This window comes from Centropristis striata, chromosome 24 (genome assembly GCF_030273125.1).
Source record: "Centropristis striata isolate RG_2023a ecotype Rhode Island chromosome 24, C.striata_1.0, whole genome shotgun sequence".
Taxonomy (NCBI): domain Eukaryota; kingdom Metazoa; phylum Chordata; class Actinopteri; order Perciformes; family Serranidae; genus Centropristis; species Centropristis striata.
Window position 1 is genome coordinate 19711816 of NC_081540.1, and position 15566 is coordinate 19727381.

A 15566-nucleotide genomic window follows, 5' to 3' on the forward strand; every position below is an offset into this window, starting at 1 on the left:
CTCATGTGAGCAACATTTAACGACGTGGCAGCTAATGCGCTCAACAGTTAGTCACAAGATTTTACGCTTTTTGCCACAGATGACGAAGATAATTGTAAGTTCTTGGACAGGGACAAATAAACTCTTTCATTTGTTGTCTTCCAGGTCATTTCCTGTTACTGCAGTGGAGCATTTTTTTTAGGAAAGAGAAAAATATCTATATGAGGGGTCAGTAATACCACAGCTTTAATGGATAGAGTAGAGAGCAGAAGAAGACTGGACAAGCTGCAAGGTGACAGGTAGCCTCACACTTATTGTGACTATAATCTATATGATGTATTTTGTATATACACTTATTAACACCCTGTTTTGCAAACCAGATGTAGTCACACATGACACAAACATATTAAATATAAAGAGAAGGAACATTAATAACTTGATAATAAGACAAAAGCATTAGAAGTCGTAAGCACGCTATTCTTGGTTCCCATAACAACAACAGTGTTAAACAACCTGCTGCTTTAATTTATAAGTTCTATTTAATTTTGACTAATTGTGATAACAACAAAAACTGATCAGCATGAGAAACACACTGAAGATTTGTAGGCCTATTGAGCTCACCTCCCTGCAAAATATATCATGTAAAATATTATATTTCATTACAATTAGCATTGCCAAGATGAATGGATGCAAAGTTTAACACCCTGCTGGTGTGCACATGTAAGAAAATATATCTGAGACTTGGCAGTGTCCATGATAACTGTCAGTCATTTTAGAAAATACCCCCAAACAAAATATATTTGTATTCCAGTGACATGCAATATAAAAACCTGGGCTAATGTACATTAGAAGTACTCAGATGCTTTACTTGAGTAGAAGTAGCAATGCTCCAATCCAAAAGTCCTGCATTAAAAAATATAAAGCATGTAAGTATTAGCATCAAAATATAGCCGACTACAGAATGGCTTATTTCAGAATTATATATATTGTATAACTGGATTATAAGTATTGATGCACTAATGTTTTCATCAGTTTGATGCTGCAGATGGTAAAGATATGAGCTTATTTTCTAATTCGATAACTGAATGTGGTAGAGTAACAAGTTACTAAAGCAGTCAAACAAATGAAATGGAGTAAAAGGTACAGAATTAGATTTTTCCATGATTTTTCACGGTTTGCATGCCTCAACAAATTTCAGCAGTAACATTGACATGTGACATTTCTAACAATTTTGTAGGCGCTAAAGCATAAATATATCACATCTGAAAACACATATGTGTCTGTCTTGGGTGCTAGATTTGTTTGTTATGATGCTCATTTGGAAGAAAAATCAGATACTATAGTGCCACACTTCCTTTCTTTCTAACACAATGTTTCTTCACTTCCATCTTTGCCACAGACATATTCCTCTTATCCTGCCTCTGTCTCCATATGTGGCACTAATCACCCCTCATATCTTCCAGGAAATAGTAACATCCAGTGGATGCACCGACTCCAGAGGCGTGGATTCCCAGCACTGTAGCCTCCTTAAGGATAAATAGGCTCTTTGCCTTTAACTGTACTGTACCCCACTGTGCAGAGAAATGTAGTGCTAGCCTTCTGTTTTGTCGGCACATAAAAAGATGTGCCGTCTAGTTGTTTCTAATAATAGCCAATCTTATTTTTACCACACCGACGCCTTATTGCATTATGGATGCCTCTGGAATGGTGTCCCTGCAAGATAGCGTGGGAATATTCCAGTAGAGGCTGTGGCTGTTCATCTCAGGGCTAAATGCTCCAGCATCCCGCCTATAACTGCAAGAGCATCTCGTTTACCCTAGCCTGTTCCTGTGTCATGGCTGTAGTGTGAGGCCACTGTGCACGGGGATGCGTTTCTTTTATCCGCTGCTCTACACTTTATTCTCTGCATGCCGGATTTAGGTCCAGAGGAGCGCTATGCGGGAGTATAAAGTGGTGGTGCTCGGCAGCGGCGGGGTGGGGAAGTCCGCCCTCACGGTCCAGTTTGTCACCGGGACATTTATAGAGAAGTACGACCCGACTATTGAAGATTTCTACAGGAAGGAGATCGAGGTGGACTCCTCTCCGTCGGTGCTGGAGATCCTCGACACAGCCGGCACCGAGCAGTTCGCCTCAATGAGGGACCTTTACATCAGAAACGGCCAAGGCTTCATCCTGGTCTACAGTCTGGTCAACCAGCAAAGTTTTCAGGACATCAAGCCCATGAGAGATCAAATCATCAGGGTGAAACGGTGAGAAAATTGTATTTATTACATATACCACATTTTACCGGTGCAGTAGGGAAGAGCTCTACCCTATTGCATCAGAATTAGGTTATTAATTCTGTTTTAGGCCCCAAAAATAGTGCCATCCTGACAATGGGGATACCAAAAGTTGGATGTGTTGGTGGCAGGGAAAGCCATAATTACCATACTGATTTATTAACATAATTAATGGATTTATAGTGACAAAAATCAGTGACATTAATGCATTTTATCATCTTGATGGGGTACCCCCAGGAGCCTACTAAGAGCCCCTGAAAGTCCATTGTAAAGAACCACAGCAAATGTATGTTTTTCTTTAAAAATTAGGCCCACAGATCGGGGGACCAGGGATGCCTCTTTGTGTGCATTTTTATCCCTTGGTCCCACCATCCACATGCTGAGATAGACATTTTGAAACTATAACTAGGTGTAACCAGTGGAAGGCGAGTTTTTACCACAACGTGCAGTGCAGTATAGTGGTTCCCCTTGCCTCTAGTCTTTCCCCAGCTAAGCTAACATTTCCCCCTGCTTCCAGTCTTTGTGCTAAGCTAAGTTCCAAATCCTACAGGTCGTCTGAAATTGCAAAGAAAAAATATGTGCACAACAAAAGCAGCTTCCATAGTAGAAATATGTGTTCCTTATGTTAGATTTTAGACTAGCTCTCAGCATTCGTAACGTGTCTCACATTGTCCCGCTCTGTCCCATATTTGGTTTGTTGGGATCTCGGATCATCCCACATTGCCTCCTCTCAGCTCCCTCCTCTTCCTCCCTGTCTGGATCCCCTCCGGCGCTGCGTGAGAGGCTCCAGCCAGCTTCATATGTTCTTCATAAGAGGCCCAGCTGCGGCTCACCTGTCATATATCAACCCGCTGAACTCACCCTGGGTTTGATATTCTCTGTCTCTCACACATGACTAACTCTGGATGGCTTTGATCAGTTCAGTCCATTACTCAACAAATCCACTGAGCTCATCTCACGGCTGGGAGCGACAGAGAGTGAAAGGAAAGCTGTGATCTTTCCTTTTGCTGGTGACATATTGGTGTTTTTGGCTTAGAGCCTCCCTTAGTGGCACTCACAGTCTACAGCTATGAGTCTGCAAGTAAAAAATCTATTTGGTCCTAACATTTCAAGGGCTTGAATGGATTTCATATAATTAAGCTCTGGTGCCATGTCAATGAATTAGGTTTTATTTTAAGCAGGTTTAAAAGAGTTAATTTGGGGCATGGTGGTGGCCCCATTGTTGTCTCCTCTCTGTACTGTCTGTACCATAACAAAGGGAACATAGTGTGGACTGTAATGCTCATTAATTGACAGTTTTGGAAATAATTATAAAGGAATATATCTTTCTATTTATTGTGAAGATGCAGCTAGGAGAGGGTGCGTTTAGCTTAGCATAAAGACTGGAAACGGGGGTAACATCCGTTCCAAACTGCACAAAAAAGAGTAAATGTAGGAATTTATTGGGAAGGTAATTATCCGTATCCGTAAAACAGAGCTGGGATCACTTGGTCCCCCCATTATGTCCCTGGGACGTTCAGACTGAAGGTGAAACGTCACAGAGGCGTAAATATCCCGGCTGTCTGAAAGGAGCTATTGGGCGAGGGGCGGGATACACCCTGGACTATCACAGGGCTTTTAATGGGAGGGGGCTATGTGCTGGACTGTTAGGTTGCCAGGTGAGATTTCAGGTTGTTAAACTGACGACAGAGACCCAGTCTAGTGTCTAATGCTGAACAATTCTCTTTATTATCTCACTTGCTTCCATTAGTCTTCCTCCTTGTTCAGCTCTAAAATAGGCCGCAACACATCTTTTTAATCTCACTGCTTATTGTGTGATAATAATTCATAATTTACCCTGCATAGTTTGGTGCAGTGCCTTTCACCTCCGTCCCTCGGAGTGAACTGAGTGCTCCCGTGGCTCAGACGTCACAGGCTGAGTGGAAGCAGCAGAGCGTCACGGCTGACGAGGCACAACGGGGACCAGTACATGAGGGAACTCCTTTGAAATTGAAAAATATAGCGATGGATAAAACTGTGCTGGGCCGCCTCTAGCCAGCCGCCACCCGATGAGGCTGCCTACGCTGCAGCAGCCACCGCGTCCTCAAGTGTATATCTATAAATATTTCATACTTTTATTTCACACTGCTCTGGGTTTGAAGTAGGGATTGCTACTGTATGTTTTTATTGCATTATATCTGCGTCTCATTTCAGAGTATACAATGGCACATTTGGGGCTGGGGAAAATATTTTGTGTGGACATGATGTATCATATTTTGTAGAGAAATGATTGAGAACCAAATTGCCCAGTGCAGAGACATACATGTCATATCAGTTTATTCAAGGGTATAAGGATCATTTAGACATGTGTGGACATCCACAGGGTGTCCATCTTTAATAAAACAAGCAACACAATCAGCTTCTGGTCTCCATTAGCTGTCTCCAGGAGATCAGCCTCCCTCCTCCCAAACTTCTTGCTGAGCCAGCAGCAACAACAAGCCCCACACAGAGATATAGTATGTGCCCACTCACCAGAACTTAATGGGATTGTGTTGGGTGGGAAGCCAAGAAGACATCGGGCCTCCATTAGGGAGTCGTATAAACCAGAATGCTTATGTGGGGATGGGGGGAGCATGGGAAAGAAGTGGGTTCTTATATGTTACTGCTCTGTGTGGTGCAGGTGTCGTGAGGCCATGGGCTCCTGCAGGCCACACATCACCTTCACTGTGCTGACTTATACATGAGGAGGTGCAGTGAGAAGCAGGGAATACACTTAGTTTAATAGTTTGGGAATAAAAACACTTGATCACGTTACTGCCAAGAGTTAGATGATAAGATTGATACCACTAATAGCCAGTTAGCTTAGCGTAGCATTAAGACTTTAAACCAGACCATCCTCACTAAAAAACATGTGTATAGGTTGTCTGTGTAAGCACATTTCAAACAATAGTGGCTGTAGCAATTATTACGGGAGAATAAGAGGAAGTCGGGTGATGTATAAAGAGCGACAAAGTCCATAAAGTGTGGATAGATAAGTTAATTATGTAAATGTGTCCACTCGTACAAAGGTAACTATTTTAACCTGAACCGTTCTGTATTTTTCCAAATTTACAAAGTAGTTTTGGTGACTAGACCTAAAAAAAGTAGTTCTGCTTTACAGTGTTAACCTCATGTTTATCATCGTCATATTTCGTAACATATCATACATTCATGAGGATACATTAAAATATCTTGACATTTTGGTAAAATCTCTCATCCAAACTGTATTTGACAAAGAAATTAGCACATTTGTAAGCGTTTAAAGTGTAGCAAGTGTTACTAAGTACCAAAACGTATCAATAACTGTTTAACTCAACATGTCTGCACTTCTGATAAAAGCTACATTTAAACATCTTAACATTGCTACACAAAGGTTAGCATGTTAGCTCTGCACAACAGCTACTAGCTAACGTTTTCTTCCTGCAGAACGGCTATCTAAGGAAATGTGTATTAGACATGCTGCCATGATTAAATCATGTGCTTTTCATTACATGTGTGTATAATTGATGATATTTTAGCTAGAACGCAGCGTCTCTGTGGACTTAAGCGCCTCATGGACTAACCAAATAAACCCCGTGTCATGTTGCTATCTGTGAAAACAACATCTGGGTGTAGCCCTCCTCACAATCTAATAATCTCCTCGCCTGCATGAGGAGGTTTATTGTGGTGTGGACGCAGGAGGAGGAGGCCCGTTCAAAGCACTCGAGCTGTGTTTTCACGCTGCACTGATGCTGTGTCTAATAGCAGGAGGTGAGCTTCACGTGCCACTGGACGGGAATAGGGTGGGGAGACCAAAACTACGTATCCCAGGGGGCACTTTGGTGTAGGTACAAAGCAACTTCCTGACCTCAGGCTTTTAGCGTTTGCCATCAGGATGAGGAGAGTTGTTAAGCAGCCCGCTTGGTTGAAAATGAGTTAAGGAGAGCCACCAGATAAGTGCTCATTACTGGTGCGGAAAGTGTTTTCACCATTCTCTATCACACTAAAAAGTGGCTTATAGCTTTCTCTGAAAACATGTTGTTGTTGCCACTTCAAATCCACAAGGACCTTTATAGTCCTCGACTATTATTGATGAAATAACTTGGTATCTTCTCAGTATTATAAATTATTGTACCTGTTCATTTTCAAGCCGTTATTATTATTATTATTATTATTGTCTTTATCAATTAATTTTGCTCTTTTTTTGCCATTACCGATTAATTTACCTCCTTTTCTCTAGCCATTGTTGATTGATATTAATTCATTTTTCCTCTTTTTTTTGCCATTACTGATTAATTTACCTGCTAATTTTTTGTAACAATTATTGATTAATTTAACCGTTTTCTCACTTTTATCAATTAATTATTCCTTTTATTTTTTAGTCAATAAAAATAATCAATTAATGTCCCTGTTATTTTTTGCCATTATCGATATATTTAACTGCTATTTTTTCTAGCCATCGCTGATTAATTTCACTGTTATTTTTTACCATTATTGATTAATTTAAGTTATTTTCTCACCTTTATCAATAAATTTTTCCTCTTTTTTAGGCATTACTGATTAATTTACCTACTTTTCTCCAACCATTATTTATTGTTATCAATTAATTTTTCCTCATATTTTTTTTCCATTTTCGATTTACCTGCTATTTTTTTTAACCATTATTGATTCATTTTACTGTTATTTTCTCACTTTTCTCACTTAATTTTTCCACTTATTTTTTTTGCCATTTTCGATTCATTTACCTACTATTTTCTATTCATTGTTGCTTAATTTAACTGTGTTTTTTTTATTTATTTTTTTACCATTATTGTTTAATTACCAGTTATTTTCTGGCCATTATCCATTAATTTAGGGTCTATTTGCAACACCTTTAAATGGGACTGAGTTGCATATAGCTCAACGAATGTTCCTTTCCCTGTCCTGAAGAGGCCGGAGGGGAAATTAAACTGTTTCTGGGAATTCCCCCATTCAGCCGTTACTAATGTTTACAGATTGACAAGATCCGTATGTGTTTTGGTCTAACAGGAAGTTGACAGAGGTTTTTTTTAGCGGTCTGATGTTGTCTTATTTTTGGCTCAACTATATTAGCTCGCACTCTTACACTGCAGTCATAATGGCGTGGCTCCAGATCTGTGATTTGCTGCCCTTAAAGGGACAGTCAGTGAGTTACCTACAGTAGGAGGTTAGTTTAGGACAGCTATTCTCAACCTTGGGGTCGGGACCCCAATTGGGGTCGCGAGCGTATTTCTGGGGGTCGCCAAATCATTTTGGAAGTCAGCTCTGTCTCCACTGTGTTAAAGTGTTCATGTGTTTTAGTCTTTTTAGTAGTTTAATGTCTTTTTTTGGTCATTGTGGGGTTTTTTTTGTCATTATGTGTCTTTTTTGATCATTTTGTGTCTTTTTAGGTAATTTTGTGTATTTTTTGATCATTTTGTGGTCAATCTGTGTCTTTTTTGGTCATTTTGTTTCCTTTTTTTGGACATTTTGTGTCTTTTTTTTGTGATTTTGTGTCTTTTTCTTGGTCATTTTGTGTCTTTTTTTGTCATTTTGTGTCTTTTTTGCTCATTTTTGTCTTTTTTGATCATTTTGTGGTCAATTTGTGTCTTTTTTGCTCATTTTGTTTCCTTTTTTTGGTCATTTTGTTTGTTTTTTTTGGTCATTTTGTGTGTTTTTTGGGTGATCTGAACTGTGCGCGTGAGATTGTGTTCAGTGAGCGGGGGTCACGGACAACATGCATGTTAAATTGGGGGTCGCGACTCAAAAAGGTTGAGAACTACTGGTTTAGGGAACAGACAGAAGTTTTGCTGTGGATGTGGGCAGCAGGATTCGAATTCTCACTTTGAATGATTGTCTCGGTTTAACTTGCAGATCAGCGGGAATAATAAAACTAATTAGAACGTGTTTACTCCCATACTGCCTATACTGCCTCTGCAGTAAAGACAATAATATAATCTAAAGGAGCAGGGCTGCACCATTAAAGATGGAGATGAAGCTTGGGGTTTCATCATAAAAAAAGACTCTAAAGAGCCTTTCCATCTGGCGTGCAGGCCCTCTCTTTGTCTGTTTATGGCAGGAATGTTTGCGGTTGTGTTGTTTTGTTTCCTTGCTTTCCTCTTCATGTCGCCTCTTACATGACTTTGTTCTCCAGCAGCAACACCCTCTGGGAGTCAACACAGCATCGGCGCTATAGGTTGTGATTTTTCCGTCCAGGCCTACTAACAGATACATGCGTTACGCTGGCTGTCACACAGGGAAGCTGCTCCAACTGCTAATTAACAGCAGATGCAGAAAGCAATGAGGTGGCTGCAGGGTTGGAGGGCTTCACGTTGGAGATGCCTGACTGTTTCTTTGTAATTTGTATGTGTGTTTGCTGGTGCTGTGGGGCTTGTGAAACGGGTAAGTGAAGTCACTGTAGCTATTTAACACAGCAGGTAGCGTTAATAAGGCTGTTGGACCCTGAGGAGAAGTGGAAAATGTGGAGGCCATCTCTCTGTGAGTTATAAACACGGATCCTCTGTGTGTGGGAGGAACTGTGTGTTGTTTTTCCCAATAGTTAGAATAACACCCTGCAGAGAAAAATGGCGGGAACCTGTTTTGCATACGCGCTAAAGGTCAAATGTTCATGTGCAAAAGTTATTACATCTTTTAATGAGGATGCAGCAGCTGCTTTGCACAACTGGATGTACAGATGATGCCTTCAAAACTGTCGGAATCAGCACTTTCCTGTGTGAAAACCCTGCAGCGGAGCACATGCTCTCCCATCCTCTCAGCAGCATTCTGAAATAGTGTTGTTTTTGCAATATTGTAGATATTATTCCAAGTTTTAACATCCATATCTCCGTATAATTTCATTAGCTGTCAACCACCTGCTGTTGCCTGTTCCATAAATCCAACGTGACTCCTCTCCCACTGCATACTGGAGACAAAAAGCTGCATATTCATACAGCTGGTAGTATTAGCCAAGCAATCCAAACACATTCCAACTGTGCTGATAATTCCCAACCTGCACGGCTGCCAGCGCTCAAGCTGGACCAGAAACAAGTTAGCAATGTTTGTAATTTTCTCCTGATTTATATTCATACAATATGTGGAGTAAAGGCACTTGAGGCAGAACAGAAACACTGGCAGCCGGAGCTTTAAAAGCCACAATAATCACAAGGACATTCTTTATTGTAAATACTGAGATACATCTGTCACAAACAAATGTGTAAAAACACATCTGTATTTTTATTAAATGTAATGGTGCATGTCATTTGAACCCCTTTTCCACGGCCTCATATTTCATTTACCCCTTCTAGTATATTATTTGTATTAAGCTACATTATTTGGACTTGACTCATCCAATGGTAAGTTAGCAATTTAACCCTAACTAATGTTACATCTGTTTCATTAGAATTAAATAATATCACACGAATAAACGTGAATACAACTTTAATACAGTCACTCCTTGAGCTTTATTTTGGTAAATATGATAGATTTCCATCAGCAAATGTCCAATATATCCAGCAAATATCCATAAAACCACAACAATGAGCTTAAAAAATACTTTTTTATGACCCCTTTTCATAAACATGAAGTCATTTTTTGGTTAATATTTATCGTCATATGATAGTAGAAGAATACTTTTAATGTGGCTTCAATATTTCAAAATAAAACCAGATGATATATCAGAGAGTGAGTAAGGAAGACAGCAAGCCACTATGTGTTATACTATTGTTTGTATTTCTGGAATTAAAGTTAATGTCTACATGACTTTAGCTACAGTAGCTCTATTGTTGTCGACTCAACATTATTTGCAGCTATTTCACAAATAAACATGAATAAAACTTAAATACAGTAACTCCTTGAGTCAAACCTGATAGATTTTCCTTCTGCAATAGTGCTTGAACACATTAGAATTAATTTGAAGTTGTGTTTTGGTATATATTACGAATTTAAGTAAAATATTCACTCTTCTTTTAGCTCTGTTTTGGTCTTCACCAACTCCTCAGGGAAATAGCTGGTTAATGCTGCACTTTTTCAGAAGCTAGTTGCTTCCTTTTGCTGTTGCTTCCTGTTGTTTGGGGCGGGGCAGGTCGTATAAGATTGGGTGCTTTTTTTGCGGACAGTTAGCTGGTCGATGAGAACCGTGAGACTCAACCAAAATCCGAAACGGTAAAGTAAGAGGCCAAAAATCCAAAACAATAAGTTTAAAAAAATGTTTTTTGATGGTGTGGTGTTCTTACTATAATTGACCCATTTCATATCCCATACAGTCTTTTTTTGTCATTGTAATTCGTGTAGCTTTAATGTTTCAAAATAAAAGCACTGATTAAAAGAATTATTGACGTATTGACTCACTGAGCTAATTTTGTATATTTTTATCTTCAGTTAAGTAGTTTAACCTGCAACAATGCATCGCATTTTACAAGCTCTTTGTTGGTTTTGCATGAAAAATCTTAATCTGAACTCCAACGGAGTAAAAAGTATAATTAAGTCCATAGTTGGCACATAATTAGGAGTTAAACTGTCGGTGTGGATAGAGATGCTTCACCCCAAACACTGAGTGACATATTCTCCATGATATCAGTCCATAAATCCCCATGGGGCAACTTTTCGTGCTGTGTTGAGCAGTTTCAGTTTCTTCTCATCTGTCGAGGAGGGAGCGGGAGTTTGATGCTGCAACAAACAATCTCCATACAAACTCCCCACCCAGAGGAGCTGGCTCTCCCTGTGTCTTTGTAGTTATATATAGAGTTTCTCCTGCGAGGCTGTCAGGTTGCATTTGTCTGCATGGTGCTCTCCTTGTTCACACTTCACACCCTCCAGACTCTCCAAACACACGGGCCATGCGAGATGCTTGTCCTGCTGAGGTCAGCTGCTCTTCGTGTGTGTGTGTGTGTGTGTGTGTGTGTGTGTGTGTGTGTGTGTTCTTGTACTTCCTACATAGTGAGGACCAGAACACGTTTTTAACCAACAGAGTGAGGACATTTTTGCAAAGTGAGGACATTTCGGCCAGTCCTCACTTCTTTAAAGGCTTTTTTCAGATTTCAGACTTTGTTTTAAGGGTTAAAGGTCACATGATAATGATAATTAACTGAAACTGTATTGTGTGGTTACAAAACTAACTAAAATTATAGTGAAAATGCTCTTCGTTTTCCTCTTTGTCAACTTTTTTTCATACATAATGAAGATGGATCAGACAAAGGAAATAAAGGCAAAATTTACTGTGACCTCTTTTAATCTCCCACCCAACAAATACCCCATTACAAAACACTACAACTAATAAAAACTAAACTAAAACTAAAGCATTTAAAAAAAAATACTGAACGAAAACTAGCAAATTCACTCTAAAAACTCATTAAAACTAACTGGATTTGAAACCAAAAAATGACAACGAAATTAAAACTAAAACTGATAAAAATCCAAAACTATTATAACCTTGCTAGTGAATTCACTGTTACAATCACGGTCCTCACAAAGATAGAATTACAAGAATGTGTGTGTGTGTGTGTGTGTGTGTGTGTGTGTGTGGTACAGGGCGGTAGCTGTGAGGGAAAATGTCAAGCTGCAGGGAAGTCTCTGACATTTGGATTTTCTCGGCTTGACAGTCTTAAAGCCTGTTCGTCAAACTATTAGCAACAAATTGTTGCTATTATTTTCAATAATTTCTCATCTGACGCTTTTTCTCTCATTTGAATTCCTGTGGGAGGTCAGAAGTCAGACACTCTTTAAGCCGCTACGGCCTCGCTGTCTTGCTCAAGGACACTTCCCCGGATCAGCAAGTGTCCTCCACCTCTCTCTCTCCACCCTGCAGCTCTTTAGCTCAGTGAGACATTTGCCAGCTCTTTTCCACGCCTCAGCTCTTCTCCCAGCTGAGCGGCGTGGCAGCAGGCCACCAATTTGTAGATAAGAGCTCATTTCTCAATAGCACCAGCAGATCAATACGCCGGGCTGGGGATGCACTTAGGAATGACTGATGGTGGAGGCTATTAGATGGTCAGTGCCATTACCTGTTGTGAGAATATATGCCCTTTGTAATTGACATTCTGTAGTTATTCAATCAGAGAAAACATGAAGGGCGTCTAACTGAAATGAAATATCTAGCACCTGACAAAGTAACAGTCTTTGTGCTGTAACAAGCTCGGGGTGTTAACAGACAACAGCTGCAGCAGATTATCATTGGAAAAGAAGAAATAGTCCCTCTGCTCCACATCTTAAAGCCTCCTGTCACAAATACATCTTTCTCTGCATTGGTTTAGTTTTTAAATTGGAAAAAAAACCTTCTAAACTTCTAGGTCTCCTTTTTTCCATAGTTTAACCTTAATATATATATATATATATATATATATATATATATATATATATATATATATATATATATATATATATATGTATATATATATATATATTTATATATATATTTATATATATATATGTATATATATATATGTATATAATCAATACAATAATAAATAATTTATTAATTATAATAAATTATATATATTTATATATGTTATATATAATTATTTATATATATATTTTTATGATATAATATATATATATAATCAATACAATAATAAATAATTTATGAATAATAATAAATTATATATATTTATATATGTTATATTTAATTATTTATATATATTTTTTATGATATAATATATATATATATATAATCAATACAATAATAAATAATTTATTAATAATAATAAATTATATATATTTATATATGTTATATATAATTATTTATATATATATATATTTATGATATAAATATAAATTATAGATAAAATATAATATTTTTATAATAAATAATTAAAAATAATAATAAATAAATGTAATACAGGTGAAATACTAAACACATTTGTATCAAATAATGTGATGATAATAAAATCGCACAAGAGGGAAAAAAGAAACAAATTAAATTAATAGGATTTTTTTATGTAAATCAAATAATTGGATTGTATTTATTAGTGTAATGTTAAATAGGATTATATAAAGGAACAATAGTATAAACAAATGTATTATTATTATTATTATTATACTTCTAACAAAACAAAAGGGTTTAGTTCAGTTTAAATGATATTAAGGCTTAAAATGATGCACAATCAAGGGCACAGCCACTATAATTGAGCTCCACCTTTTTGCCCGTTTTTGGATGATCCTGGAGTCAGACACAGACTGGAGACGCCCATATTCAGCTTCAGTTTGGCTGAGACCCAACGGGTGATGTCACAGGGACTACACCCAGATGTCTGACTGTCTACGGTTAAATACCAGTGGCCATATATTTTATTTTAGGGGTGATTTGCAAACAATCTACCAATGGACCAAGGCTTGATGTTGTTGGACATCATATTTTGATACACTGTCCAGAGCTAAGTCTAGATAATAAGTAGAAAATAGTTATTTCTAAAGCCAATGTTCTTGTCCCCCCATGCGAGAGCAGCACATTAGCTTTATTCAATTATTCAATAAGCTATAGCATTACTCTGCCCAGCCTGGTTTCCTTGTATTGATGGATGGAAGAGGACTGGGATCGTCAGCCTCACGCTGGGGGAAGAAAGCTTTTGATCCGTTAAGAGTAAGACATGCTTAGTGCATGATGGAAATGATGCAAAGTGGAGAGCTAATGATTTTAAACAACAATTGGAAGCCATTAGATGTACAGCTTGCACGCCACGCTAACGCATATATAATGTATCCAGGAATAAATAGAGCATCACAAGCGTTGAAAAGAGGCAGTTCTTTTTTTTTTTTTTTTTCCTGATGACAGTTTTCTAATGGGACCGCCTCCTGATATTAGACACCCAGGGAGTGATGGAGACCTCCTGGGAAGCTGGAGCTGAATGTGTTTATCTCTCTCCTCTTGCTCCATTGTGCATTGTTCAAAAAACCCCTTATTGTTTCTAACTAATGCAGTATGTAGGCCAACAATGCACACACACACACACACACACACACACACAGAGAGAGAGAGTTTAGTCTCTTTCCCTCCCTTAGGTAACAGGAAGTTTCTGTAGTCTCCGTCTGTTACAAAACACACCCAGCGGGGGAGAAGGCAGCAAATCTCACATGTACTCTCCTCTGATTTCTCATTTCCAGGTACCAGCAGGTGCCGGTGGTGCTGGTGGGGAATAAGGTGGACCTGGAGGAGGAGCGGGAGGTGTCCCCCAGCGAGGGCCAGGCGCTGGCCGAGGACTGGGGCTGCCCCTTCATGGAGACGTCAGCCAAGAGCAAGACCATGGTGGACGAGCTTTTCGCGGAGATCGTGAGGCAGATGGACTTCTGCCCTCTGCCGGACCGGAGAGAGGCCTGCTGCCCCGCCTGCAGCGTGCAGTAGCAGCCTGACGGAGGGGGGGCGGAGGGGAGGAGGGGTAGGAACTAGAATGTTAGATAGATTTAAAAAATGGAGGGATTTTAAAGGGGAAAATCCACTCTTTGTGAAACTGTTGCTTTCTGTATCTAGGGGTTTAGGCCTGAGCAGGAGGCCTTCTGGGAAATGTAGGAAATCCCAAACTAAAGCAAAGAAGGAAACACTCAACATTCATCTCTCCAGGGTGGATTTGTCCCTTGACAGAAATAACAACGCTTGACCTCCCACATTCATCACCGTCCTCCTGATTAACAGGAGCAAATGTTGGGGGTTTCCCAAAGGCAGCACGGTGCCAAAACCATCTTAAAAGCCATCGACAAAGAGGATCATAAATGCTTTTTGGGAAACCAGCCATAGGTCCAAGCAGGGATGGCTCTGCAGTTTTATTGGTCCTCTTTACTTCTGCTTGTGTTTTTCTTTTTTTTTGTTGCACTTTTGGGGACTTTTTTGACAGTGCAAGACCAATCACCAAGTATCTGAACGGATGTCAAGTAACACCACTGTGAAGGAGTCATACTGGAATTTCACAGCAGGCCCGCCTAACTACGAATGAATGAACAGATGAACGAATGTTTAAAAAAATAAAATAAAAGGCACCTTTGGGGAAATTCGTCGAGAAGATCCCAAATGTTGACATACTGTGGATGATGTGTGCATGAAGTTGTACTGTCACACTGACATTGAGTACAATCAATCTCACCCAAAGAGACAGTATCAATCAATCAACTGATGATGCAATCAATCAGTCATTACGGACACTTGTCTTTACACCTTACAGATGATACAAATGCCTTGTTACATTGTATGAAGTGAACATCAGTGTCAGTGTAGAGTTCATTTATCTTAAGTCACATCAGATATGTTAGTGGTTCAATGTGAGAAACACTTATTTTCAACAAAAAATAAATCTTTATGCACAAATGTGTCATGCGTATTTATTTTTGAATGTT

General features: G+C 39.0%; 1 protein-coding gene across 1 annotated transcript; it reads left to right on the forward strand.

Annotated features, from left to right (window-relative positions):
• The first annotated feature begins 1435 nt into the window (after positions 1-1435).
• On the forward strand, positions 1436-15537 carry LOC131962787 (ras-related protein Rap-2a-like). Its single transcript, XM_059327866.1, has 2 exons — positions 1436-2228; positions 14346-15537. Exons 1-2 carry the CDS (start codon positions 1915-1917, stop codon positions 14581-14583), a joined length of 552 nt encoding a protein of 183 aa, XP_059183849.1. The 5' UTR covers positions 1436-1914; the 3' UTR covers positions 14584-15537.
• Positions 15538-15566: the final 29 nt, after the last annotated feature.